The 26,345-nt window shown below is 54.8% G+C and overlaps 2 protein-coding genes and 1 long non-coding RNA gene across 3 annotated transcripts; 2 read left to right on the top strand and 1 right to left on the bottom strand.

The window, feature by feature from the left end:
- The first annotated feature begins 1,139 nt into the window (after nt 1–1,139).
- PTGIR (prostaglandin I2 receptor) lies at nt 1,140–11,222 on the top strand. Its single transcript, XM_019980201.2, has 2 exons — nt 1,140–2,489; nt 3,546–11,222. Exons 1-2 carry the CDS (start codon nt 1,722–1,724, stop codon nt 3,930–3,932), a joined length of 1,155 nt encoding a protein of 384 aa, XP_019835760.1. The 5' UTR covers nt 1,140–1,721; the 3' UTR covers nt 3,933–11,222.
- A 1,046-nt stretch (nt 11,223–12,268) lies between these two features.
- On the bottom strand, nt 12,269–20,023 carry CALM3 (calmodulin 3). Its single transcript, XM_019979408.2, has 6 exons — nt 19,866–20,023; nt 15,591–15,621; nt 13,288–13,431; nt 13,041–13,147; nt 12,528–12,663; nt 12,269–12,445 (listed from the first exon to the last, which is right to left on the bottom strand). The coding sequence occupies exons 1-6, from the start codon at nt 19,866–19,868 to the stop codon at nt 12,417–12,419; spliced, it is 450 nt and encodes a 149-aa protein (XP_019834967.1). The 5' UTR covers nt 19,869–20,023; the 3' UTR covers nt 12,269–12,416.
- Nucleotides 20,024–20,061: 38 nt separating this feature from the next.
- On the top strand, nt 20,062–23,686 carry LOC139177153 (uncharacterized). Its single transcript, XR_011561633.1, has 2 exons — nt 20,062–20,824; nt 21,089–23,686. It is a non-coding gene; the product is annotated as an uncharacterized lncRNA (long non-coding RNA).
- The last annotated feature ends 2,659 nt before the right edge of the window (nt 23,687–26,345 follow it).

The following is a 26,345-nucleotide window of genomic DNA, read 5'->3' as shown; positions in this document are numbered from 1 at the left end:
ATAGCAAGGAGGTGGTTAAATGGGGACAGGAACTCCAGTCAAATGGCATAAGATCTTGAATTTGTCATCTCTGCATTTAAATAGCCTCCCTGAAAAATATGGGGCATCTGAGAATGTCTCTGAGGTCTTATCTGACCCTTGGGTGGGGAGGCAGCATGGGAAATGGGCTCAGTGGGAATAGGGACTGGTGACCGCTGTGCTGGCCGCGGGTACACACAGGCAGACCACACAGGCGGGAGGGTGGTGCGGCTGGCAATGTGTCTGTGGAGGGCTGGGAGACATTCTGGAAGAGCAATGTTGGAGCCCTGGACTGGAGGGCTGTCTGTGGCTAAAATATTATTCCTTGATGTCAAGGTCACCAGTGCTTGGCCTGGGGCCCGGGAGGGCTGCTGGGGTGAGAGACAAGAGGGCGGGAGGGCGCTCCCCTTTGATACTGACCAGTGGAAATCCTGGCGGGGGGGGGGAGCTGTCCCCTTCCCGTGGATGTCAGGTCCCTCCTCCCCCGACGGCCTGCCCAGGGCTCAGCGGGGGCGGGAGTGTGTGTGAGCTGGGAGCCTGTGGACCAACGGGGCTCCAGGGACTGGCATTTCTTTTCTCTGGCAGGGCCACCTCTTCCCCCAGCCTTGTGGAAGGAGTGAAGTGTGTCCAGGGAACAGAAATCTCAGTTGCGCCTGGAAAACACTCCATAAGGGAAGAATTTCCCGGTCGTTTCTAAATCCTTAGGCAATGCCCTAACCCCGAGGGGCCTGAGCCTAGAATAGATGCCAGAGGCCACCCCCAGACCGCCTCGCAGACTGGCCGGCTATGCCGCTCAGGTCCTGTCCAGGTCCCCATTGGCGAGCTCCCCATTCCAGGGACATGATGACTCAGGTGATCCCCCCCAAGGTGCCGCTGGGCAGTGCGGGGGAAGGCAGAAGGGTGCAGAGGCAAGAGCGAGCCGAGGAGGTGGCAGGTGGTTCAGGATGGGGTCCTTGAGAGGACGTGAGGAGGGAGAGGGAGGCGCGGGAGACGGATGGGTGTCTTGGGCAGGGAAGTGGAAGGGAGCGCGCCAGGGAAGGCGGGAGGGAGCCAAGGGGCCTCTGGAGAAAGCAGGGGGAGGGAAGGCGGGGCAGAGAGAGGAAATGAAAAGGCCGGGGCGAGCGATCGGGGCTAGATGAGTTCAGGAGCGAGGAGGGAGGGAAGTCTGGAGAAGCTGCCACTCGGAGCCGGACCCAGGGAGCAAGACCCTGGAGAAGGAGCGAAGGGGGACAGAGGGGCTGAGAGAGTCGGCAGAGGTGCGGTGAGGAGGGGCTGGGGAAGCAGAGATGCAGAGGAGGGGATAGGTCGGAGGAGACAGGGAGGGAGGGAAGGCAAGGTGAAGGGAGTGGACCAGGGAGGGGACTGAGCCAGAGCCAGAGCCAGAGGAAGAGAGAACTAGGGGCTTGGCAAGGGAAGGACTAGACGGAGAGACAGAGGTAGCGAAGGAAAGAAACTGGAGGGAGAGACGGGGAGGGAGCCTGGGGAGACAGAGGGCAGAGAGAGAAATAGATGCCCCAGAAGTGCGGAGGGTAGCCCGGGACTCCCCTCTGCCTCCAGCTGCACCAAGGACCCCAAGGGAGCAGGGAGCGAGGTGCTGGGCATCACTGGGGCGGACCCGTCTCCCCTTCCCTCGACACCTCCCACCCTCCACCTCCCGGGAACCCCTCCAGCCCCCCTCCCCGGGAGGCAGCCGGAGGCCCGGGATGGCAGATTCGTGCCGGAACCTCACGTACGTGCGGGACTCGGTGGGCCCGGCCACCAGCACCCTGATGTTCGTGGCGGGCGTGGTGGGCAACGGGCTGGCACTGGGCATCTTGGGGGCGCGGCGGCAGTCGCGCCCCTCGGCCTTCGCTGTGCTGGTCACCGGGCTGGCGGTCACCGACCTGCTGGGCACGTGCTTCCTGAGCCCAGCAGTGTTCGCGGCCTACGCCCGCAACAGCTCGCTGCTGGGCCTTGCCCGGGGCCGCCCGGCGCTGTGCGACGCCTTCGCCTTCGCCATGACCTTCTTCGGCCTGGCCTCCACGCTCATCCTCTTCGCCATGGCCGTGGAGCGCTGCCTGGCGCTCAGCCACCCCTACCTCTACGCCCAGCTGGACGGACCCCGCCGCGCCCGCCTGGCGCTGCCGGCCATCTACGCCTTCTGCACGATCTTCTGCTCGCTGCCCTTCCTGGGCCTGGGCCAACACCAGCAGTACTGCCCCGGCAGCTGGTGCTTCATCCGCATGCGCTCGGCCGAGCCGGGCGGCTGCGCCTTCTCGCTGGCGTACGCCAGCCTCGTGGCCCTGCTGGTGGCCGCCATCGTCCTCTGCAACGGCTCCGTCACCCTCAGCCTTTGCCGCATGTACCGCCAGCAGAGGCGCCACCAGGGCTCGCTGGTCCCCGGCCCCCGGGCAGGCGAGGACGAGGTTGACCACTTGATTCTGCTGGCTCTCATGACGGGCATCATGGCTGTGTGCTCCCTGCCTCTTACGGTGAGCCCCCTGGGCAGCTCTGGTGGGCAGTGGGGAGGAGGGCAACGCCCAGTTCTAGTCGCCACTGTTTGCGCCCACTTCATGGATGGGGAAACTGAGGCTCAAAGAGGTCAAAGACTTTGTCCACAGTCAGACAACTCCAAACTTTACAGAGACGTTTCTCCCCACTTGCTTATGCTCCATTTGACTCTTCCTGACCCTTGTCTCCCCTCTTCCACATCCCTAGCTCCCCACCTCTCCGCCAGTGTTACCCCCCACCACCAACCTTCCCCTACCCCTGCAAGACTAATAAGATCCATCATTCAATACTGCACTTGTCTACTCTGTGCTCAGTGGTTTAGAAATCCCTTCTCTGATCATCTCGAGAATGATCTTACGCATCTATTCCACAAGCATTTAGCAAGAAATGTGATGAAGTTTCTGTGGGCATTTCTACAAAGGGTGGGGGGTGATGATGTATTTTGCCCACGATCACACAGAGGCAGGGCTGCACCCTGGGCTTCTCTGATGCCAGGGTCTGATCGCCTTGCCACCCTGCTCCCCACTTCTCCAGCCCCACCCAGGTAGGTGCCCTTGGGCTCTCCTGGCCTCACCCCTTTCCTGCAGGAACTCCTGCCCTGCCCCTCCCAGAGGGCAGCAGGGCTGATCCTGGCCCTGTGGCACCCAGTCCTCCTGATACTGTCTGGACCTCAGCTTCTCTTTCTGCAAAATGCAAGGGCTAGGGTTAGAGTTGAGAGTCACCAAACCTTTGAGGGGGTGACGGAGGACTCAGAGATGGGACACACACACACACACAGCTCTAGGACCCAGCCTCGCTGCCCCACCTCTCTCCTCCTAGAGCTTTGCTGACTGTCTCCTGGGGCTTTCTCTCCCTCTGCCCCGGATGCATTTCTTATTTAGTTCTCATCTTATTTCTTTCCCCTTCTGACAGACCGCGCCTCCCTCATTTCTGCCAGTGAGCAAGGGAGAGGAGGGGGTCCAGAATGGGGTGTGTGTTGAGGGGTGGGGCAGAGGAGTCCTGGGGTGCTTTCTTGATCACTCTCTGCTTGCCCTCAGATCCGCGGCTTCACCCAGGCCATCGCCCCGGACAGCAGTGAGATGGGAGACCTCCTGGCCTTCCGTTTCAATGCCTTCAACCCCATTCTGGATCCCTGGGTCTTTATCCTCTTCCGCAAGTCCGTCTTCCAGCGGCTGAAGCTCTGGTTCTGTTGCCTGTACTCGAGGCCTGCCCAAGGCGACTCTCGGACGTCCCTCTCTCAGTCCGCCTCAGGGAGGAAGGACTCAAGTGCCCCCCCTGCTCTTGAGGGGAAAAAGGGGAACTGGGTGCCTTTGTCAGCTTGGGGCGAGGGGCAGGGCGGGCCCTTACCGGCTGTACAGCTACCCACCAGTACCGTGGGAACACCCTCCAAAGCGGGGTCTGAGGCAGCCTGCTCCCTCTGCTGACATCTGCCGGGTGAGCTCCCGCCCTGTCTTCCGGCCGCAGCTGCCAGAAATTCAGGGACATGACCGATGGCTGCGGGCGGATCAGCCCAGAGATGGTTCCTGGAGCCCTGCCGGCCGGAACATGGACCCTCTGGATTCAGGGGATGATCAGCTGCTATTTCTCCTTTCTCCGGGTGGCCACGAGGGGCTGCGGGAGGAGGGAGATGGGGAGAGGAATTACCCTGGAACATAAAAAGAACAGTCGTCTCAAAATATCCGGCGGCCTGGCCGGCCTGGTCTGGCCCTCACTTGCCCATCCATCTCACTGTCTAAATATTTAGAAGGCAGAAATGTTCCCAGCAGCTTCTGTGCGCTCAGGTCTGCTCTGGTTAGGGTTCTGCCTCTGATCTTCCTTCATTCAGGGTGCCCCTGATGCCCACCCCAAGGCCCCAGCAGACAGCCCTGAGCCCGGCTCTGCGGGGAGGCAGGGGGCCCAAGAGTCACCCTCTCTCTGCCTCATGAAACCTGGGATTTCCTGACAATTTCCCTGCCTCCCTTTCCTTCCCGATTCCCCATTGAACTTGGGAGGCCTGGTCCACCCCCCACCCCACCAGGGGAGAAGGGGCGACTGTTGCCTTGGGAGTGACACCACTGGACAGTTGCTTGGGAAAAACTGCATGGCTTGGTGAGTTGCAAGATGTGGACGGCGGGTGGCAGGAGAGGCTGGAGAATGAAGGGGTGAGAGCTACAGAACCCAGGGACGGCCCAAGGACTCAGACCTAAGTCCTGTACCTATCCCTGGATAAACAGCTGCCCCCCCAACCACCCCTGCAGAGCCTGACCGCACCCCCTGTGTCCTTGGAACCCTCGCAAAAATGTCATTCATCCATTCATTCATTCAACAAATAGTGGGCCCTGAATCTACCAGGTGCTGGGGACACAAACCAGTCTCAACCTCACCTGGGACTCCTCTAGGGTGATTTCCAGCCTTCAATTCCCCTTCTGATAGCCGGGGCTTTTCCAGCCATCCACCCCTCTCTCCTCATTAGCCATCCCCTGCCTTTAGGCACCAAACTCAAGGGTTTTCCAGGAGTGAGCATGAAAGGAAGTGGTGCTTCGGGTGGTGGGAGGAGGTGAATGGGAAAGCCCCCAGACTCTCCCCAGCCCTGGTTCCACTTTCCCACTTGCTTCAGGGTTAAAGCAATCATTCTGCCCCTGGGCGGGATGAGAGTGGGGGTGGGTGGAAGAATAGATGAGGCAAGAGCTTCCTATAAAGACGGTGGCTAAAGTGAGTCCTCCACCTCGTGAGTTGCACCCTCCTCGCTCCAGCCTGCTATTATTAGAGCCACTCTACATAGGCTGGAATCAAGGTCCCGAGGAGGCAATCACCAGCCCCAGGGCACACAGCGAGGAGAACAAACAGCCTGCAGGTGGAGCTGGTTTGTTTTTTTTTTTTTTTTTGGCTGTGTTGTGCAGCTTGTGGGATTTTAGTTCCCCATTCAAACCCAGGGCTCTTTGCAGTGGAAGCGTGGAATCCTAACCACTGGACCACCAGGGAATTCCCTGGTTTATCCTTTTATTTCCTTAATCCAGATGGGGTTAGTGAGTTTCCCTTGGTTTCCTTTCGTGTAGAATGGTGATCGGTGATCGTAATCTAGTACTTAATTTACAGGGCTGTGCTGAGGATTAAATTATTCAATTTAATCATTAAAAAGCAATTTAGCATAAGACCTGGAGTAAAGCCCACAGTATGTGTTACTGTTACTGCTGCTATTGCCGTGGCTATTGGTGTTTGTTGTCTTTGGCATCTGAGCACACGTGGCTTGAAAACAAAACTTTTCTCCATTGTTATGACATTGTTCCATGCTCCCCCGCCACCCCACCAAGTCACTTTGTTTCATTTGAAGGAGTGGCTGTGAGAGTTGAAAATAGATCAAGATGACTGCTTAATGGGTAGGGGGTTTCCTTTTGGGGGAATGAAAATATCCTGGAACTAGAGAGTGATGGTGGTTGTACAATGTCGTCAACGTACCAAATGTCACTGAATTGTACGTTTTGAGATGGTTAAAATGGTACATTTTGTGTTATGGGTATTTTACCACAATTTGAAAAAAAAAAACCCATGTAATACTGGACAAAAATTGAGGAAGTTTAGAAACTTTTATAGCAGTCTTGCCAGAGTCATATTGTATCGCTTGAATTTAATAATAAACATGTTGACTTGTACCAAAACAAACCAGAAAACGGGTCAAGCAACAGCAGATGGGGGTCCGGCCTTGGTTACCAAATCTGCCTCAACAGGAACCAACTCAAGGGACCTGCTGTGGAGGGGTTGTGTTTCAGGCAGGAGTCAAGGGCGCACCCTCCAGCCCCACCCCTGCCTATCCAGGTAAGATTCCCTGGGGTGGGGGTGTGCCTCCTCTCCCGGCCTCTGTTCTGGCCCCTCAGCTCACTGAATGGCAGCACAGGGCTGGGCTTTTGAACCCCCAGCCCCCCAAGATGGGTGCCACTATCAATCCTCGTTTTCGGATGTGGATTAAGGGAAGGAGAGGATTCAGTGTTGAAGCTGGTTTTCTGCTGACTTTTACCCACCAGGCCTAACAGCTCAGGACTCCGCCCCCTCCTCTGCGTCCCGCTGTGGATGTCTAAGCTGTCCAACTCCTGCCCCATCTGCTCTGATCTGGAAGCTCCTCTCCCGGCTGGTTCCTGACTGCTGGGGTAGCATCTCCGCTGTCGGCCACGGTCCTGTCTGGAGTTCCTGTCTGAGTGGCCCCTCCCCTGCCTGCCAAGCTCCAAGGGCTCCCACTGCCTGGAGGCCAAGGGCCAAACTCCCACGCTCTCTGCTCAGCCACGGCAGAAAATCAAGATTTCCCCAAAGAGCACAAGACCTTTCAGGCCTCAACCTCTTTACTCATTGGGCTCACCCTTCCTGTAAGAGTGTTTCCCTTCTCCATTCATCAAGAGCACCCTTGCCTTTCAAGATCCCACTGAGGCTCCTCCTCATCCTTGAAGACGTCATCACTTCTCTCAGAGGCTCTAGGCACTTCCGGGGCTCTATGGTGGCCCTCGCTGTAGCCTGTAGCACAGACATCTGTTCATTTATTCAGCAGGCTTTGATTGAGGGCTTACTGTATGTCAGGTTTTGTCCCTGTGATGTTGGGGACACAGTGATGACAGATAGCCTTGGCCCTGCTTTCCTGGAGCTCACCGTTCAGAGTGGACAGGGCTGGGGGATTGGGACCAGGGAAAGTGGTGTCTAGGGAGAAGATCAGGGAGGGCTGCATGGAGGAGATGGCTTAGCCAGGATGGATCTGAGGACTGTAAGAAAGTGAGCCAAGTAAAGAGGAGAGCTTCTGTTCTGCTCAGGGTTCTACATCTGGTTTCTAATGCTTCCTTTCTTTCATCTCTCATTCATTCGTCAATTCAACATGCATTCCCTTGAGCCTGCTCTGGGCTCAAGGCGGCTCTGTGCCGTTAGGGAGACAGCAGTGACTGACATTGCCTTGGGCTTACCTTGCTTACAATCCAGTGAGAGTGACAATTTTTCTTCCCCCCTGCAGCATGTGGGATCTTAGTTCCCTGACCAGGGATCAAACCTGTACCCCATGCCAGTGGAAGTGCAGAGTTCTAACCACTGGACCACCAGGCAGTTCTCAGGGGGTGACAATTTAATAATCACAGAAATATGTATTATAATAAGCAGTAAAAATACAAACTTACAAGCTGTGAAATGTACCGAGATCACAGGGCAAGGGAGGTGCCAGCTCTGGTCTGGAGTTGGGGTCAAGAAGTGAGAGACTAGGAGCAAGTATGTCTTCTTCAAGGAGACTTTGTGCACTTTTAACTTCATTTCTTTATTCATTTCTGATTTTGGAGCACAGATGGGACTTAAGCATGCACGCCCATATACACCCTGGCGGGTCCTGGGGAGTTGCTGCTTTCTGGTCCCTCTGTAGTCACTGCCCCACCTGCTGGCCACAGTGGGAATGACACTGAGAAGTGGTCCCACAGCCACTCCCTCCCGCAAGTGAGGGGAGCCTGGGGTTTCTCTCCTGTGGGCCCCGGTTGGGCACCTCCACGAGTGTCCCCCTGCCTCGTCACTTTCTCAGTGACAGGCTTTGAGCTGACCCAGCGGATCCATGAGCCTGAGTTGGAAATGACTTCCACGACCAGCATCAGCTGATGCGTGCTCCTCCGCGTCTGCCCGTATCCATTAGCAGTGCAGAGTGCCATCTCTGTGCCTGTGGTTAATAAAGAATGGGAAGGGGAAGTCATGCCTTTTTAATAATGCAGGTTGTATGGGAGTAAAAGTCTTTTAAAAACTAGGGCCCAAGGAGGGAAATAATCAACAGGCAACAGAGAAGTGCAGGCAATGCGCTGCGGTGGTTAAAAGCGTGGGCGTTTGGGATGTGAATAACCTGGGGTTCAAGTCCCAGTGCAGCCACTTCCAAGAAGAGTGCTGTGAGAGACTTTACTGCCCAGGCCTCTGTTCCTTTCCTGTAAGCTTTTTTTTTTTTTTTTTTTAATATATATATTTTTGGACACACTATGTGACATGCGTTTCCTGACCGGGGATCAAACCTGGGTGCGCCCCTCCCCACCTTCCCCCCCACCCCTGCAGTAGAGGCTCAGAATCTCAACCACTGGACTGCCAGGGAAGTCCCTCCTGTCAGCTCTTGATAACTTGTGCTCATATGCTCACTGGGGAGGGTACATGTCATAAATGGGAAAGAAAAAATGGGAAAAAATTTTTATTAGGACTCAACCTGGCCTGAGTGAGACATAAATGAGATGATGTCTAGAAAGTGGCACTCCCCTCTGAGATGGATGTTTTTATGTTCCTCCTTTGAGAGATGAGTTTCCCATTTTGCAGATGGGTAAACTGAGGCTCAGAGAAGTGAAGTCACTGCTCCAAGGTTATGAAGCAGGCAGCATTAGAAGACCTGAGGCTTAGTGAGTATAGACACTTAACTGAGTGGTCGCATTGTGCTGGAGCCCAATTCTATGTCATCACGACCTGTCTTCTTCTGAACTATAAGACCAGAGTTTTCCACAGGTATTCCTGGCTGCTAAGAAGGCAGCTCTCATCCCAGATTCCACTGTTTTGACCCTAGCCTCAGCCTAGCCTTCCCCTTATCTCTGGCCTGTTAGTTGCTCAGTCGTGTCTGACCCTTTGCCTCCTCATGGACGGTAGCCCACCCAGCTCCTCTGTCCATGGAATTCTCCAGTCAAGAATACTGGAGTGGGCTGCCATTTCTTTTTCCAGGGGATCTTCCTGACCCAGGGATCGAACCTGAGTCTCCTGCGTTGAAAACAGATTCTTTACCATTTGAGCCACCAGGGGCAGCCCTCTGGCCTACCTGAAGTCATTGTTTAAAAGAGATTGAGTATGTTTGGCTTTGCGGGGCCTTTGTTGCTACCGTGGGCTTCCTCTCATTGCTGAGACTGGAGGCTGCTCTCTAGGTGCGGTGCTTGGGGTCTCAAGGCAGTGACTTTTCTTGTGGAGCACAGGCTCAGTAGTTGTGGTGCGTGAGCTGTTACCCTGGGGGCATGTGGGATCTTCCCCATCAGGATCCAACACTGGCAAACTCTTAACCACTGGACTACCAGGGAAACCACACCCCGCCCTCCCCCCCTGCCCCACCAACCCTTTTTAAAATGACCATTTACTCTGAAGCCACAGGAAAGCCCCTGAGTTTGGGCCTCACCAGGCTTCTCCATCCCCCCAAGGCCAGGCGAAGGTGAATAAGTGGCTTTTTACTCCACTGAGCTGTTTCTGCTCACCTCCTGCCTGGTCCTCGTGGTCAGAGACAGCCGCTCAGATGTTAGACTGTGTCTACTGACCGTTCACTCCTGCCCGAGAGGGAATCAGATGGGTTTTGTAGCTGGGGACTGGGCCTCCCCACCTAAGATTTTTTTTGATATAGACAATTTTAAAAAGTCTTTGACTTTGTTACAATATTACTTTATTTATGGAAGGATAATTGCTTTACAGAATTCTGTTTTCTGTTGAACTTCAACAGGAGCTTGTTTTTGTTGTTTTGTTTTTTTGGCACTAGGTGGGATCTTAAGTGAAGCCACTCAGTCGTGTCCGACTCTGCGACCCCATGGACTGTAGCCTACCAGGCTCCTCTGTCCATGGAATTTTCCAGGCAATAGTACTGGAGTGGATTGCCATTTCCTTCGCCAGCAGATCTTCCCAACCCAGGGATCGAACCCGGGTATCCCACATTGTAGACAGACGTTTTACCATCAGAGCCACCAGGGAAGTCACATGTGGGATCTTAGCTCTCCCTCAATTGGAAGACAAGGCCTCAACCACTAGACAGCCAGGGAAGTCCCATGCCTTCTTTTCCATAGCTCTGCCTTCCTTGGGGAAGTTGAGGAGCTTTCTAGGGTTTACAATAGTTGTTCTGAACTTTAGTCCTTTGTCTCTCAGGACTAACTGAAGCTGTGAGCTCAGGAACACACCTCTATTCTCCCCACTGTGTTCAGTTCAGTTCAACTCAGCACTTAACCTGCCAATGGGCAGTGGTCACCTCTTAGCCAGAGGGCCGTCAAGAATCCCCGACCTGGCCTGGGCACCCTGTCTGACCTGGTCTTCCTCTTCCTGCACAGCAGGTGACCTCCCTTTCAGCTTGCCACTGGTCTGCCCCTAAACGAGGACGCTCCTGTGACACGATGGACCTGCCTCAGGCCTTCTGGGGCCTCACCGTGCGGTCCTGTGTGTGACTGACAGGTGGCCCTACTAAGGCGGGGTTGGTCTTGCACACCCGTGTAGGTGCCGAGCACTCAAAGCTGACAGGCTGGGACTTCCCTTGTGGCTAAGACTCCACACTCCATGTGAGGGGCCCAGGTTTGATTCTTGGTCAGGGAGTCAGATCCCACAGCAGACAGACTGTTTTTGGGCAGGGCTTCAGGCCTGTGCAGGGAGCAGGCCCAGAAACCAAGAGGGGAGGAGCAGTCAGGTAGTCACTGTATTTTATTGGAAAACATTGATATATATTTTTCTTCACAGCTTGAACACAAATATTGCCCGGTTTGAAAAAAAAAAAAAAAGAAAAACCAAAACACTCCGAAAACGTCCACAGCTTCACGCCTACCTGCCCTTACCCTCAGCTCTTGGCTGGGTCTCCCGCTATGCCCCACCCCCTCTTCCCTGGAGGCTGGTGCCACAGGGTGGACGAGAAGATTCTCAAAGCTGGGCAGGTCCCAGGAAAAGCCACTTGATCGACCTGAGGGGTGGGGTGGGATGAGGGTTGGGGGCAGATGAAATGAACAGGAAAAAAAAAAAAAATCCAGACGACCGAACTGCCCGTGTTGACTTACTTGTCCCAGAGGCGAAAGTCAGAAGCCAGGTTGCGGATCATGCTCTCCGCTGGGGAGTGTGGGGGCAGGCAGGCGGGCGCGCAGACAGCACAGATGGGGCTGGGGAGCTGCCGAGCCACCACGGGAAGCGGGAGGGGCCAGCGGCCCGGCAGGGCTGTTTTATTGCAGGTTATGTTCTCTTGAGCGCTTGGTGGGGCACATCCTCCCAATCCCCGCCCCTCAGCTAGCCCGGCATGGTTTCAGACAAAATTAAGAGTTTTAAGGAGTATAAAGGAAAAATGGAAGGATGAGTAGCATGTGACAAAGCGGCCAACTCCACATGCGTTCCCTCGAGGGGACTGGGATGCGGGTGGGCGTGGGACGTTAGCACCAGGACAGCTTGAGATCGCTTCGGGAACACGGGATGGGGGCAGCGTGCAGGGGCACCAGGGGAGCTGGCCCCACTCGCCCCGCCTCAAGGAGCCAGTCTGATGCTTCACAAGAGCAGCCAATGGGATCTGAGTGCTACCCAGCCTGGCCGGCCTCCTCACGTGCTAAGAGCATGCCAGCTGCCAAGCCTCCCTCGCCCCCTGGCCTCCTCCTGGGCCACATCCAGGCAACACCGCAGCTCCGGGCCCTCCCCACCACCCTCAGTCCTTCTGGAACGCCGCACTGGGCACTCCTGCCCCGACAGGCTCTGGGATGGGCACAGGGTATCACAGGCTGGTTGCATGCAACAGCAAAAGGCGTGCCTCTCGCGCCTGGCCCTCCTGAGGGCCTCGGCCCCTCCCCATCAGGTCCTAGGACAGCGCCGGCGGCCACCCCGGCACCCCAAAATAAGATGACAAACGAACAGGAACAAACCAAAACGGACAAGAGCCACCCGGGCTGGAGGAGGAGGGCAGAGGCCCCCTGAAGGGGACTGGGGGGCTCATCTTATGAATGCATCAGGCCTTGGAAGGTGTGAATGGAAGGCGGGAGGGCCGAGAGAAGAGATGGCGGGGGCCTGCAAGGAGACTCGGGAGGAAGAGAAAGAGCAATCATGCAGCTTGGGACAAATCTTTTGTTGCTTTATCAGATTCTCAGTCCATCAACTGGTGTTTGCTAAAACCGGGATAGGCAGGGAGTGTTGAAGAGAGTGCGCGCGCGGGGAGAGAGAGATCGAGAGAACGGGCATCACCAGCTGCCCGGGGGCCTTCACTTTGCAGTCATCATCTGTACAAACTCTGTGGAGAGAAAGACAGGGAGGTCAGCAGACAGCGGGCTCCCCCAGCCCCTGCGGGCACGCAGACGGGGCCGGCAGCTCACCTTCATAATTGACCTGGCCGTCCCCGTCAATGTCGGCCTCCCTGATCATCTCGTCCACCTCCTCGTCGGTCAGCTTCTCGCCCAGGTTCGTCATGACGTGGCGCAGCTCTGCGGCGCTGATGTACCCGTTGCCGTCCTGCGTATTGGGGGACAGACGAAGGCTCTGAGCATGAGGCGTTCGTCTGCCTGGCGTTTTCTTGGGGGGCAGTGGGAGAGAGGCCCCAGCACATCCGTCCCGGGTGTCAGGAGACAGACAAAGGCTCCGAGCCCGAGGCATCTGTTCGCCTGGCTCTCTCCTGGGGGGCAGCGAGAGAGAGACCCCAGCATGGGGCCTGTCAGTCACCTCCCTTGGCAAAGGCAAGGGCTTCCTGTGGTGGCAGAGCAAGCTGGCAATGGGGTTGGCATTGGAACCTTGCCTCCCAAAGTGGTGACTCCGATTAGGCGGGGTGTTCCGCGAGCCCTCTGTCCTGCTCTCTGCCGGAGTGCCAGAGCCCCCAGGGAAAGCCTGCTCACCTTGTCAAAGACACGGAAGGCCTCTCGGATCTCCTCCTCGCTGTCCGTGTCCTTCATCTTTCTGGCCATCATGGTCAGGAACTCGGGGAAGTCAATGGTCCCGTTCCCTGCGAGGTGGGGGAGGGAGGGAGATGCTCTGGGCCTGGGCCGGAGGAGACGACCCCAGGGCCCTGGTCATCCACCCCGGAGGGCGGCTCCCTGGGGGCACTGGGAGGGGGCTGCCCTCCAGCCCTGGGTGCGGGCTCACCATCTGCGTCCACCTCGTTGATCATGTCCTGCAGCTCGGCTTCAGTGGGGTTCTGTCCCAGAGACCTCATCACTGTCCCCAGCTCCTTGGTGGTGATGGTGCCGTCCCCGTCTTTGTCGAAGAGGGAGAAGGCCTCCTTGAACTCTGCGGTGGGAGGACAGCGAACCCGAGGTGAGGGCACGAGGAGGCCTGAGTCAGGCCTGCCTCGAGAAACAGGAGGCCCAGTGCCAGCCCCAGCCTCTCGCCTCTGTACCGCGGACAGGCCCCTTCCTTCTTTCCAGCGCCCCTCACAGAGCACCTGCTCAGTGACGGGGAAAACTGCCTGCTCTGCCCAGCTCAGAGGACATGGGGGCAAAACGGGCTGACGGTGGCCTTAGAGCCTCTACATTTCTTTTTGGTCCCTGGCTTCAGTCTCTTCCTCGAGTGATGAAACGGACCAGTGTCCTGGAAGGGAGGAGAGCCAAGGAAGCTTCGTCTGAAGTGTGCCAGCCAAGGTCAGTGGGCCAAGAGAGGAAAGGCAGGAGAGACTGCAGGACGGCGCTATGCGCCACGGCATCTCGCCCGATGGGGACAACCAGCCCGGCTCTCAGCTTCCAGAGGAGCCACGTGGGGCGGAGTGTGGGGGCGGCCGGCAGCGAGCACGGCTGATGGACTGTGTGGGGTAGGCGGGGTGGGGGATGTGGAAGGAGAGGGGACGGCTGCCAAGCCAGGCGGCCGAGGAGCTGGGGGTGCTGAGTGGGAAGGCCACAGCTGGGCCCGCATCAGGAGCGGGAGAAGCACGTGGCTCCTGCCCTCCCACTGGGCCCATTTTGGCACCTGGTGCTCCCTGCCCCCAAACCCTCAGGGAACAGATGCCTGGCAGCCTATTCCCAGAGGGTGTGGGCTGGGGTGAGGCGGCGGACAGTTCGCTAATGGGGATGGGGGTGGCGGGTAGCATGGAGCGTGTGTTGGTGTCAAGCGAGGGCAGAGCTGGGGCTGTGCATGGCCGGCACAGGAGCCACACGTAGAGCCTAGAGGCTTTGCCCCAGCCTGAGCCTCTGGGCCCTGGAGACCCCGAGTCTCCTGGGGGATGCTGGCGCCTCCCTGTGCCCAGGCCTTGTTGTTCTCAGGGGTCATGCAGGCACCCTGTGCTCAGGATCTCTGAACAACAACGCAGTTCTCTGGTTTTCCTTGGTGGGTCTCTGTAGCCACCCACCTGGGGCCAAAGTTCAGAAGCTGAAAATGTCGGTGGAGGGGGGAAGGGAGGGGAAGAAAGAAGAGAAGGCAAGTCCACTCCTGCCTCCTGGACTTCAGAAGCTGGGCTTTCTATGCTTGTCACATGCAGCCTGTTGACCCTGACAGTAAAGCCAGGTCCAAGGGCTACTTTGTGCTGGCCCATGGCTGTGGGACTTAACTGGGAGCTGGTCCCTGTCCTTTAGAGTAGCTCACAGTCTGGGGGGGCGGGGGAGACAGGACACAGAAACCTTCTCAGCACACAGTACTTCCTGTAGCTGTGGCTTACTGGGCTTTAGGGGAGTCTACAAAAATGAATGACATGGGACTCAAGGACTTCTTCAAACTTACTGGAAGATACGTGATGGCTCCCTTGTTCATTTAGTTATTTAGTCAACAAAAATGTACGCAGCAACCATTATGCTGCAGGCACCAAAGGCACAGCAGGGACCAACACACAGAAAAGCCCCCAGTAAGGGACTTGTCTAGTGACAGGCAGATGCAGCCGGCAGACATCAGAGATTAATTTCAGATGGTGAGAAAGGCTATTAAGGAAACAGAGAGTAGTGGAAGGCTGTTTATTTGAGATGGGACCAGGGAAGGCCTTTCCAAGATGACATTTGAATCAAGACCCAAAGGAGGAGAAGGAGCTGCCTGGTGCAAAGAGCTGGGGGAAGGCACTTCCGGCCCAGGAAGAAGCGAGTGCAAGCATGCGCGAAGGGCAATGCAGAGGTGGGTGTGACGAGCCCTCTCCTGGGTGGCTCCTGAAGTGGGCCAGGACCCCCGAGGGGAGTTCACCTTCTGAGCCTAACTGGCAAGAGCCAGGACAGATGGCCAGGCTCGCCCTGCAGCCACTGATTAAAAGGCCCGGTGATCCCTGGCGGGAGGGGAGCACAGCCCTGCCACCTGATGAGGGCCCGGCTCAGGACTGTGGGCTCTGGTGTCACTGGCGCGCTCTCATACACGGGAGCTTCTCTGTCAGATGCCCTCCTGGCTGCAGTTAAGACTCAGCTGGGGGTGCAGAGGCATTCGTGCGGCAGGGTGAGGGCAGGAAGGGGGAATGGGGGAGGGAAGGAGGGAAGCAAGCTCACCTGCGATCTGCTCCTCGGTCAGCTGGTCAGCCTGGAAAAGCAGGAAGGAGAAAGTTAGTCACAGGTTGGCACATCTTTCCTTGCTCAGCCCGGCCCCCGCTGGTGCGGCCAGCTCCACATGGCAGTCCATGTACCTGGGCAAGGGCGGTCATGCCAGAGCCAGGACTGGGATCAAGTCTGGTGATTCGGGAGGCTGGAGACCCAGGACCCGATGACACCCCCGACCCCAGGGTCTCCAAGCAGAGTCAGGGCTCTGGAGCCAGCCCCGGCCCAGCTGCACCTGCACTGGTTCCCATCTCGGCGGCGTCACAGCCGCTGGGCGCCCAGAGGCTGAGTGAAGGGAGCAGTTGCCCTGGAAGCCTGATCAAGCAGCTCTTCTAGAAGGCTCCAAACTGAAGCAGGCCAGGCCCAGGGTAGGCAGCCGGCTCTTTCCTAGTTTCTATGTCACCAATGTGGAAGCACCAGGTCCAAGCACTGCGGATCCAACTGGCAACAGTTCTCCCAACTGGTGTCTGTGGAGTGCCTGAAGAGCCCTGGGCAGGCAGGGGGCAGACCCCGCTCTCTTCGCCACGGGGCACCATTCACTCCACTGCTCCTTTGGGGCAGGAAGGGTGAATGCTGGGAGGGGACCGCAGCCGGCATGACGCTGGAGGCAGAGGCTGGAGGACTCAAGTCCCCTCCCCCTGCTGCGCTGCAGTTTGTAACCCTCGCTGGCCCTGGCCACTCTGGGGCCGGGCCAGTCGGGTCGGGCAGCCCTTGCTGCATGCTGGGCTTGGGGGCGGGGCAGAGGAGAAGCAGAGGCCAGCCTGTCCTGAACCAGCCCAGAAAAGGGATCCTCTGGGGGAGGAGCCACGCGGAGATGGAGCTGAATCCCAACGTTTAGCTTTAGGCAGTAAAAGAGGAATTTTCCTTGGGGTCCGTGAACGCTGCCAGAAGGCATGGCTCGCCCTTGGACCACTGCCCCCTTCCTCATTTCCTCTTACAACTAGGGGAAGGGGCTCCACATCTACAGCAGGCTTCCAGCTCTGAGTCTGAGAGCCCCTCAAACTAAGGCGTGCCACTGTGTGCACTAGCGTTATTCTACACAGAGGTTCTAGAACTTCCTTGGGAATCTAGCAAGAGCCCCACCACCCCCCCTTCTGCCCCATCCCAAATGTGAAGACCAATCACATTAGAACAAGTCTGACATGTCCTTTTTCTTCTTTTCTTTTAAACATAAAGGAAGAAGGACTTGAGGCTAAGCCCCAAATGGGTAGAACAGGAGGGGAAATCAGGGTGATGATTACAGAAGGGAAATGGCTAAGGGAGGGGGAAGCAGGAAGGTAGAGAAGGAAACACACCACACATGTACATTCTGGAAAAGTCCAAAGTCTAAAGGGAAGGTTAGGAGGCCAAATGGAGATGCTTCTGCCTCGCTTTCAAAAGAGACCCAGGGCTGCCAGGCTCCTGCATGCCAGCCTGGCAGCCCCAGGCCCATGAGCCCTTTGCTCCTCTGCTTCCCTTGGCTTCTATGGGCAAAGAAGCCTGAGCTGATCGCCTAGGTCCTGACACCCGAGGAAGCTGCTGGGGGAAATTGAGAAGACAGGATGGGCTTCTGTTGCCAAGGCCAGGCAGTGCCAGGGGCGTGGAGGAGGGCTGGGAGAGGGCTGCCCTCCCCCAGCTTTCATCCTTTCCCCTGGCCAACGTGGTAAGGGCTACCCAACCAGGGCCCTTCGCACCCCTGCCACATCACCCTGGGCAGCACCCGCAGGGGCTGGGGGCAAGGAGGCTGGGGCAGGTCGTTGAATGCCCGAGTGGCGCTGAAGCTGGTGTCTACTGCTCCCTGGCGCCAGGCTGCAACGCGCAGAGGAGGTACTGCCACTGTTCCAGGCTTGCTGCAAATAGGCGTGGCTCTCTGCCGGTAGGGCCGTCACACTCCCTCCCTCCTCTTAGGAGACCCTCTCCCCTGCTAGGGAAGGAAAGGGCCCAGCTCCCAGCTAGAGATCTCAAAGCAAGGCTGCTGCCCAGACAACTGATCACTGCCGGGGATCCCTTCCTTCTCAGCGCTTTTTCCCTTTCCAGATCTGCAGATTTTCAGCTTTCACCAAAAACTACCTGCAAAATAACCCAGCTGGTCCCCTGCTTCCCCATCCCTTTAGGCTCCAGCAAGAGGCTGGACAAGAAAAAAAAAAAAAAATCCTGGGGTGGGGGAGGGAAGAGGGTATTATTTCTCTGCCTTGCCCCAGCCCCCAGCCAGTGCCAGGCAGCAGTGTTAGATGAGATCAGAAACCAAGGCCAGGGCCCCTCACCCGGGCCAAGGAGGAGCCACAGGGCTCAGGCCAAAGTCCAAAGCCAGTTAACAGTGACTTGTCCCACCCATACTTTGCTGATTACAAAGGGAAAGAGAAACTAGTGGGGCCAAAGCTCAGGTCTTATTTGGCAGGTGGGGGCCTCCTGGCGCCTGTCAATGATTTGGTGCCCCTTTAGCAAGGCTCTGCTGGGGGAAAATGGGGTAGCGGCGAGAGGAGCCATCAGGCCTGTGTCAGCAAGTATGAGATCTGATACACAGCAGCGGCTGCCTGTTCTCCCCAGCCTTGCCAGGGAGGATGGCTGCACACGGTTCCGAGGCTGAGCCTGGGGGGGCTGGGGGACTGTGGGTGGCAGGGACCAGGAAAGAACTAGTCTGCTGGTTTTCTCTCAAAGCCCAAGCTGTGGGAATTAACAGAAGCACTCAGGGAGGGCTCCAAAAGGAACAAGTGGCCCTGGGGCCGATGAAGGGGTCCCTGTGGAGGTCCTCTCTGCAGCCCCCACCCCGAGGCCACAAGAACAGGCGTGCGATTGTCGCCGACGCCACACTGTACTGCACTGTCATTCGGCACAAGTGAGGAGATGCAGAGCGGTGCGTGGAGCTGGAGACCAAGATAAAACCAGCATTCCTGTTTGGGAAAAACAGCTCTCTGCGTCTGAAAAGGGCAGTGAGCAGGTGAGGTTCAAGGCTTTAAAAGCTGGCTCATTTGATGCATCCCAAACTTTGCTCCTCCCCACCCCCATTTCATGCGGCTTCAGTGCGCAATAGAGGCCCCAACAACTCCGCCCACCTGCTCCCACTGCCGGGTGTCTCCTGCCCAGCCCCATTCTTCCTGGGAAAGGGACCCTTGAGCCACTCCCTCTCGCCTCTGCAGCCCACTCCCCATCCAGACTGAACAGTCTTTGTCCCGGCTTTGCCCTGGAAACTTCCAGGGAGCTACCCACCACATCCACCTCCAACCCTAGGCCCACCTTGGCTGCCATTCATTTTCTTTAACATGTCCCCGGATCGCCTTCCATCTCACCTCCCACCACAGAAGCTGAAGTTCTCTCCCACCCCTCACTTTGAAAACCCACCTCCTCATGAACCCAAATACAACAACCCCCTTCCCCCAAAAAACCCCCAATCTCCCTTCCTAGTTCAATAGTCTTAACCCAATAGGAACCTCAGAACCTTCTCTGGCTGCCCCTGTCCCCCCACCACTGACAAGCTCGGCACCCCCTTTTGACCCCTTCCCCGACTCCATCCTTTTCAGTCCCTGTAGGCTTCCAGGGCATCTTCAAAAGGCTTCCAGAGCATCTTCTAACCTTGGCTGCCACCCACCCCAGGCTCTTCCTTCCAGAGCATGCACCTCACCCTCCTCCTCCTTCCTCTGCAATGTCGGTCTTTGGAGAACCCCCTTTTCTCCCCTCAAGGGTCTGATCTGCAGAAGCGACCCTCCTCCCTGCCTCCTGGGACGGCTCCCCCTCCACCCAGGCCCAGCTAACCACCACCCCCTCTTAGGGAGTTCCCCAGCAGCCCGGCTTCCCTCCGATCCCCCTTCCTTGCTACCTATTAAGACCCAAAATCCTTTATCAGGCCACAAATCACCTCCTTCCCTAGCCCATGGCTCTTACCTCGGCCCCCTGGAATCCAAACACCCCACCTTAGCGACCACACGCCTCATCCTGGGTCCAAGAGTCCAGATGCTCCATCTTCGGCTCAAATGCCCCCCTAGAGGGCTCAAGTGCCCTTTCTGGGGTCTAGACACCCCACCTGGTACTAACTGTCGCTTCTGGAAGTCCACAACTCCCTTTGGGGAGCCAAACGCCCCACTGTGGGTTCAAATGCCCCCGATCAAGGGGCAGAGAAGGGTCCAGAGCCGCTCTCCGGGACCCAAACCCTCCCCCCACCCCACTCCATTCTGAGTCCACTCGTGCTCTCAGGGGTCCTGCTCCGCCGTGCCCGCCTCAGTGGCCCCAACCTCGGCGGCCCTCAGTCTCACTCACCATGGCGAGAGCCGGGTGTCCGGAGCGCGGGTATCAAGGTTCCTCCGGCGGCGGCAGCAGCTGCAGCAGCTCGAGCTCCGCCGCGCGTCTGCGCCTCCACACTCACTGCCTGCAGCGCGCGCCGCCGCGCCGCCGCCGCCCGCCCCAACGGTCCCTCAACGGCCGCCGCGCGCGCCCCGCCTCGCCCGGCCCCGCCCCGCCCGGCCCGCGCGCCGCCGCACTGCGGCTCCCACGGATCCCTCCGCGCCTCTCTCCGGACTGTCGGGCCCGCGGCTCTCTCACTCCTCACAGAGTTGGGTTTATGGTCGGCCGCGCGCGCGCGCGCGCACCCGTCGCGGGACTACTTTCCGTCGCCATGCGCCCCGCCCCCTGTGCCCACTCTACATTCCTCCTCGGCGGAGGGGCACTGCTCGGCTGGCGCGTGATGCGTCCCTGTGTGACACGCGCGGCTATTGGGTCCGGGCCACGGCGGAAATAAGAGCGCGGTGCCGATTGGTCTGGCCTTCCCTGCAATGCGTCAAACTGGGGCGAGCCACTGTGTGGTGGTGGTGGGCAGGCTGAAATGTGTGACTGTGTGGAACCGTGAGGCGTAACGAGGGGAAGGGGGAAATTGTGTGACTGTTAGAGAAGCAAATACATCGTCTTCGTGGTCAGGGAATGGTAAAAAGGATGGCGGAAGGTGCAGAAGTACTTTCTTGGTTCTCCCCTCCGACAGATGGAACATGGTGCAATCCAAAATGCTGGTCTGGAAGCCCCGCCCCCAAATGGGCCCTCGGGGTGGCGGGGTCTTCAAGGTTCAGCTTTTAGCCTGAAAGTTCTGCTCTTCGGCCGTCGGGGCAGGTGTCTTCACCGTGAGACACACTCCACAGGTGTGCGAAGCCCCTGTCCTCGCTTCACTTCGCTTATAATCGGTTCAGGGTCTGTGAAACGGGCTGTTCCAGGACAGCCCTGGGAACAAGGTATTAATTCAGTCATTCATTCAATAAGCCTCAATGCGGTGCCTGCTGTAATTCAGGGACTTGTGCTTGGCTGGGAGGGGGAGACCAAACTTCCCAACCATTGTCTTGCTGTCTTGCAGACCACTTGAGTCTTGCACTCCTTGTTCCAGGGTTCCAACCACAGAAGGAAGAAGAGTGGGAAAGTTAGCTGAGACTATTTACTGGCGCTCAGAAACGGCAACACCCCCCCCACCCCGCCCCCTAACTTCTCTTGTTTTGAATTAGGGCTATATTTGCGTCTGTGCTCTGCCCCCTCTCGGTGATTGGCTGACGAGTGTCAAGTGAGTCCAGCTGGACCAATCTTTATGTTACACCTGGAACAGGATGTAGGCTGAGCCAATGAGAGGCCTTCCCTGGGTTTTTGGATCTAGACTTTTGGGGGCAGGAAGTCTTTTCCTTCTGTGTGGTGAGGCTGTGAAGAAATAGATCTGGACCTATCTATGCATATTCAAAAGCAGAGACATTACTTTGCCAACAAAGGTTCGTCTAGTCAAGGCTACGGTTTTTCCTGTGGTCATGTATGGATGTGAGAGTTGGACTGTGAAGAAGGCTGAGCGCCGAATTGATGCTTTTGAACTGTGGTGTTGGAGAAGACTCTTGAGAGTCCCTTGGACTGCAAGGAGATCCAACCAGTCCATTCTGAAGGAGATCAGCCCTGGGATTTCTTTGGAGGGAATGATGCTGAAGCTGAAACTCCAGTACTTTGGCCACCTCACGCAAAGAGTTGACTCATTGGAAAAGACTCTAATGCTGGGAGGGATTGGGGGCAGGAGGAGAAGGGGACGACAGAGGATGAGATGGCCGGATGGCATCATTGACTCGATGGACATGAGTCTCAGTGAACTCCAGGAGTTGGTGATGGACAGGGAGGCCTGGCGTGCTGCAATTCATGGGGTCGAAAAGAGTCGGACACGACTGAGTGACTGATCTGATCTGATGACCTTTTGGAAGGAAAGTTATGACCAACCTAGATAGCGTATTAAAAAGCAGAGATTATTACTTTGCCAACAAAGGTCCATCTAGTCAAGGCTATGGTTTTTCCAGTGGTAATGTATGGATGTGAGAGTTGGACTGAAGAAAGCTGAGTGCCGAAGAATTGATGCTTTTGAACTGTGGTGTTGCAGAAGACTTTTGAGAGTCCCTTGGACTGCAAGGAGGTCCAACCAGTCCATCCTAAAGGAGACCAGTCCTGGATGTTCATCGGAAGGACTGATGCTGAAACTCCAATACTTTGGCCACCTCATGAGAAGAGTTGACTCATTGGAAAAGACCCTGATACTGGGAGGGATTGGGGGAAGGAGGAGAAGGGGACGACAGAGGATGAGATGGCTGGATGGTATCACCAACTCGATGGACATGAGTTTGAGTGGACTCCGGGAGTCAGTGATGGACAGGGTGGCCTGGCATGCTGTGATTCATGGGGTCGCGAAGAGTAGGACACAACTGAGCGACTGAACTGAACTGATGACCTTTTTCACACCCTAGAGGAGACAATAAAACTGATTCCAGGGAGAAGCGATGAAGAGGTGGAGTGCCGTTTCCTTCCCTGATTCCAGCTTGAGGCCAGCTGCACACTATCATGCCAGGATTTTGATTATATGAGTTATTAAAAATGTCCCATTTATCCCAAGCTGGTTTGAGTTGAGTTTCTGTCACTTACAACCAAAGAATTGTGATGGATGTGACCCAGGCTAAACTCTGTCTTGGTCGTCAGCGTTGGCCCTGAAACAGAGAGGGCCAAGGACCCAGTCATCATTTGCTGAACAAATAAGCAAAGGAAGTCACACACATGCTCTCTCTCCCTGTTTCTCCTGTCCGTGTCTTTGAGTCTCAGTTTCTACCAGGAAGACCTTAACTTCTGAATTACTTAGGCCTACGAAACAGTAGATGTACTACTATCAGCACGGTTGAAGACGTACTGTGTTCCAGGTACCATTTCACCTGCTTTGACTGTGTTAGTTCATATAATTCTTACAACCTCCCTATGAGTTTGTTACTTTCACTTTCCACCTTTTGAAAATGTTTTATTGCCACTGGAATTAGATGAGATCAGAGAGGTATAAAGCCTTGACCAAGAACAGAGAAGTGAAGTAGCTTGCCTATGGTCACACAGTAGGAGGCAGAGTTAGGATTTTAATGCCAGCAGTTTGACTGAAAACCCCACACTCTTAACCACATTATACTACAGGTGGGAGAGATCTTGTTTTCCATTATCCATTTTCTCTGTTTTCCAGCCTAATAGAATTTTAGCTGGGCACATTGCCATCCTAAGTAAAAACGACATTTCCTAACCGTCCTTGTGGTTATGAGTCCTCATTTGACGGAATTCTGGCCCAAAAGGATGTGAGCAGAAGTAATACGTGAAACTTCTGGGTATAACCTTAAAGGGACAGGACATACCTTCCCTATTCTTCTTGCCTGCTGGTAGAGCGGCCATGAGACCAATGGTGACCATACTCACCTGGGACTTTGATGATTTTCCTGAGGAGAGCCCACTTTTCCTTCCCCAGGGTCAAACTTTTATTTGAGAGGGAAGTAAACATTTATATTGCTTAAGCCACTGGTATTTTGGATCACTTGGTTATAACATGTACATGTCCTCTCTTTGGTTACTGCCCTTGTTTTGGTGGAAGCCGACTTGTGCCTAATTTAGTGAGAGGTCATGGGGTTCAGGTGTTAACCAGTCATCATGTCCTACTTCCATTACCTCTGATTGCTTCAGAGCCAATTGTATGACTTTTTCTCTCTTTTTTAAAGTTTTTTTGTATTTTTTTGCATGTGTGACATAATTTACACTCAATAAAATACCACAGATCTTAAGTATTCAGTTGAATTGTGTACACCCATGTAACCACCACCCAAGACAAGTTATAGAACACTTCCATCACCCCAGAAGTTAGATCCCTGTGGCTCTTTCTAGTCGATTCCTGTTCCCCTCAAGCAACTATTGTTCTGGCTTCTGTCATTGGAGATTAGTTCTGCCTGTTCTAGAACTTTGTAGAAATGGAATCCATATAGCATGCGTTTTTCTGGTCTTGGCTTCCTTCACTCAATGTAATATTTTTAAGCAAAAGTTGCATGGAACATAGTTACACTGAAATATATTTTTTGTTGATCTGGAACTCAAATTCAACTGGAGTCCTGTATTTCTAATTGCTAAATCTGATGATCATAATGTCAAGGCACTTTCTTTCCAGGTTTGGGAAATGATCTTAAGTGACCTTACAGGGGACCAACAGGCTTTGCGGTGTCCTATGCTACAGCCCGGCAAGAATCGTGACAGCAGCTTCAAGTTTTCTGAACTTTAGGAACGATCAATTAACTAAAGCTCAACCCCATTATTGTCAGGGAAATTCAAGTTAAAATCACAATAATACACCAGTCCACATCCTGGCCAGCCACCAAGCCATAATGCTATCTGTTGCTGGGCGCACAGCAGCATCTGGTGGCCTTGTTCTTTCTCTGGCCTCATCTCCCTGTGCTCTCACCTTCACGCTCTCAGCTGCATCAGCCTCTCTGCTGTTGCTGGAACACATGTGGCTGATTCCTGTGTATGAACCTCTGGATTGCTTCCTCTCCTTCAAATGCTCTCCCCACAATAGTCATGCGGTTCGTCTCCTCCTTAGCTTTGTTCAAGTGACACGTCCTCAGTGATGGCCTCCCTTGATCATCCCATTTAAAATTGTAACTCAACACTCCAGACTCCCTTTCCTTTGCCTTAGTTTTTCATAGGCATGACCGCCTTCTCAACTATGATATACTTTTCTTATTTATTCTATTTACAGTTTGATTCTTCCACTGGAATACAAGCTCCATGAGGTCTGGTCTTCTTTTTCTTTTTAAATTTTTGTTTATTTATTTACTGTTGCCTGTGCTGGGTCTGCCTCGCTACATGGGCTTTTGTCTAATTGCAAAGAGCAGAGGGCTACTCTCCGGTTGTGGTGCATGGGCTTCTCATGGCAGTGGCTTCTCTTGTCATGGAGCATGGGCTCTACAGTGCTGCGGGCTTCAGGAGTTGTGCCTGGTTTCATCAGTTGCAGCTCTCGGGCTCTAGATCACAGAATCAGTAGTTGTGGCACACAGGCTTAGTTATTCTGCAGCATGTGGGATCCTCCTGAGTCAGGGGTCAAACCCGTGTCTCCTGCATCTGCAGGCAGATTCTTTACCACCGAACCACCAGGGAAGCTTGGGTCTAGTCTTTCTATTTTATTCATTGTTGTATCTTCAGTACCAAAAGCAGAGCCAGGAATATAACAAGTGCTCAGTAAATGTTTTAAAAAATAACTAGATAAAAATGGGGAGGTGGAAATTCTCTTGCAGTGCTGCTGGGAGAATATGTTGATACAGAGACTCTAGTGAGTGTCCCATTGAGAACAGGCTAGGTTATAGTACAGTAACAACTGCAAAAACCTCAATTAACACAGTAAGTTTCTTTCTCACTCACATAAAATCCACGAAGGGTCTTAGTCTCTCCATGGGACAGCTGTCCTCCCTGTGGTCACTCAGTGTCCCGGGCTCTTTTCTGTCTCCTGAAGTCCTCTGTGTTGCTACAGCAGGGGAAGGGAGACTGGAGAATGTCCCAGGGAGTTTTCATTGTCTTAGTCGAAGTGACATCTGTCACTTCAGCTCACATTTCATTGTCCAGAACTGGCCACACGGTCCCATGTCACCGCTGGGGGATAGAGAAGTGTATTTTCTTCTGTGCCTCAGAAGAAGAAATAGGAAACAGAATGTGGTGACCATATCATGGTCTTGGTCATGGAGAACTAATTGACCACCTCTATAGACAACTCGAACATGTACATTTGCTAAAAATCTAGTAATTCTGCTCTTAAATGTATCCTTGGTCATTTCTTTTTTTTTTTTAGTATATGTGCTGCCGAAGCAAGCACTCCTTGGTCATTTCAAATTGTTTTTTTGTTTGTTTTGTTTTTGGTTTTTCTTTGGCCATGCCCCATGGCTTGTGGGATCTTAGTTCCCTGATCAGGGATTGAACCTGTGTCCCCCGCAGTGGAGGCATGGAACCCCAATCACTGGACCAGCAGGGAAGTCCCTCAAATTGTTTTGGATGAGCTTCACAATAAGAACCACATTTTACATCATAACCCAGCCATGTTTCATATACATATATATATATATTCAGAAACTATATATTTAGTCTGAAACAAAAATTTCAGAAACAGAACTTATACTTATTATGGGCAAGGCACTCTTGATGTTTTTGAAACTATTCCATTTCATGTTTCAGAAGTTATGCTCATTGTGACCTACTGATTCTACCAGCCTCATTATGTGTGTGTAAGTATGTGAGTGTGTGTGTGTGTGTATGTGTGTGTGTGTATTAGCACTTCCTTATATGGTTTCTTGCCTTATAAACCATTTCAGACTCAAATTGTATAGTTCCTGCTTCAGTTCTAGAATCAATCATTTCTCTAAGGAACCTTGGCCCCTTTGGTTGGACAATGATGTTAGAAATGAAGAT

Source organism: Bos indicus, chromosome 18 (genome assembly GCF_029378745.1).
Source record: "Bos indicus isolate NIAB-ARS_2022 breed Sahiwal x Tharparkar chromosome 18, NIAB-ARS_B.indTharparkar_mat_pri_1.0, whole genome shotgun sequence".
NCBI classification, from domain to species: domain Eukaryota; kingdom Metazoa; phylum Chordata; class Mammalia; order Artiodactyla; family Bovidae; genus Bos; species Bos indicus.
Note: the sequence above shows the minus strand (reverse complement) of the source record. Positions and strands in the feature narration are given on the sequence as shown.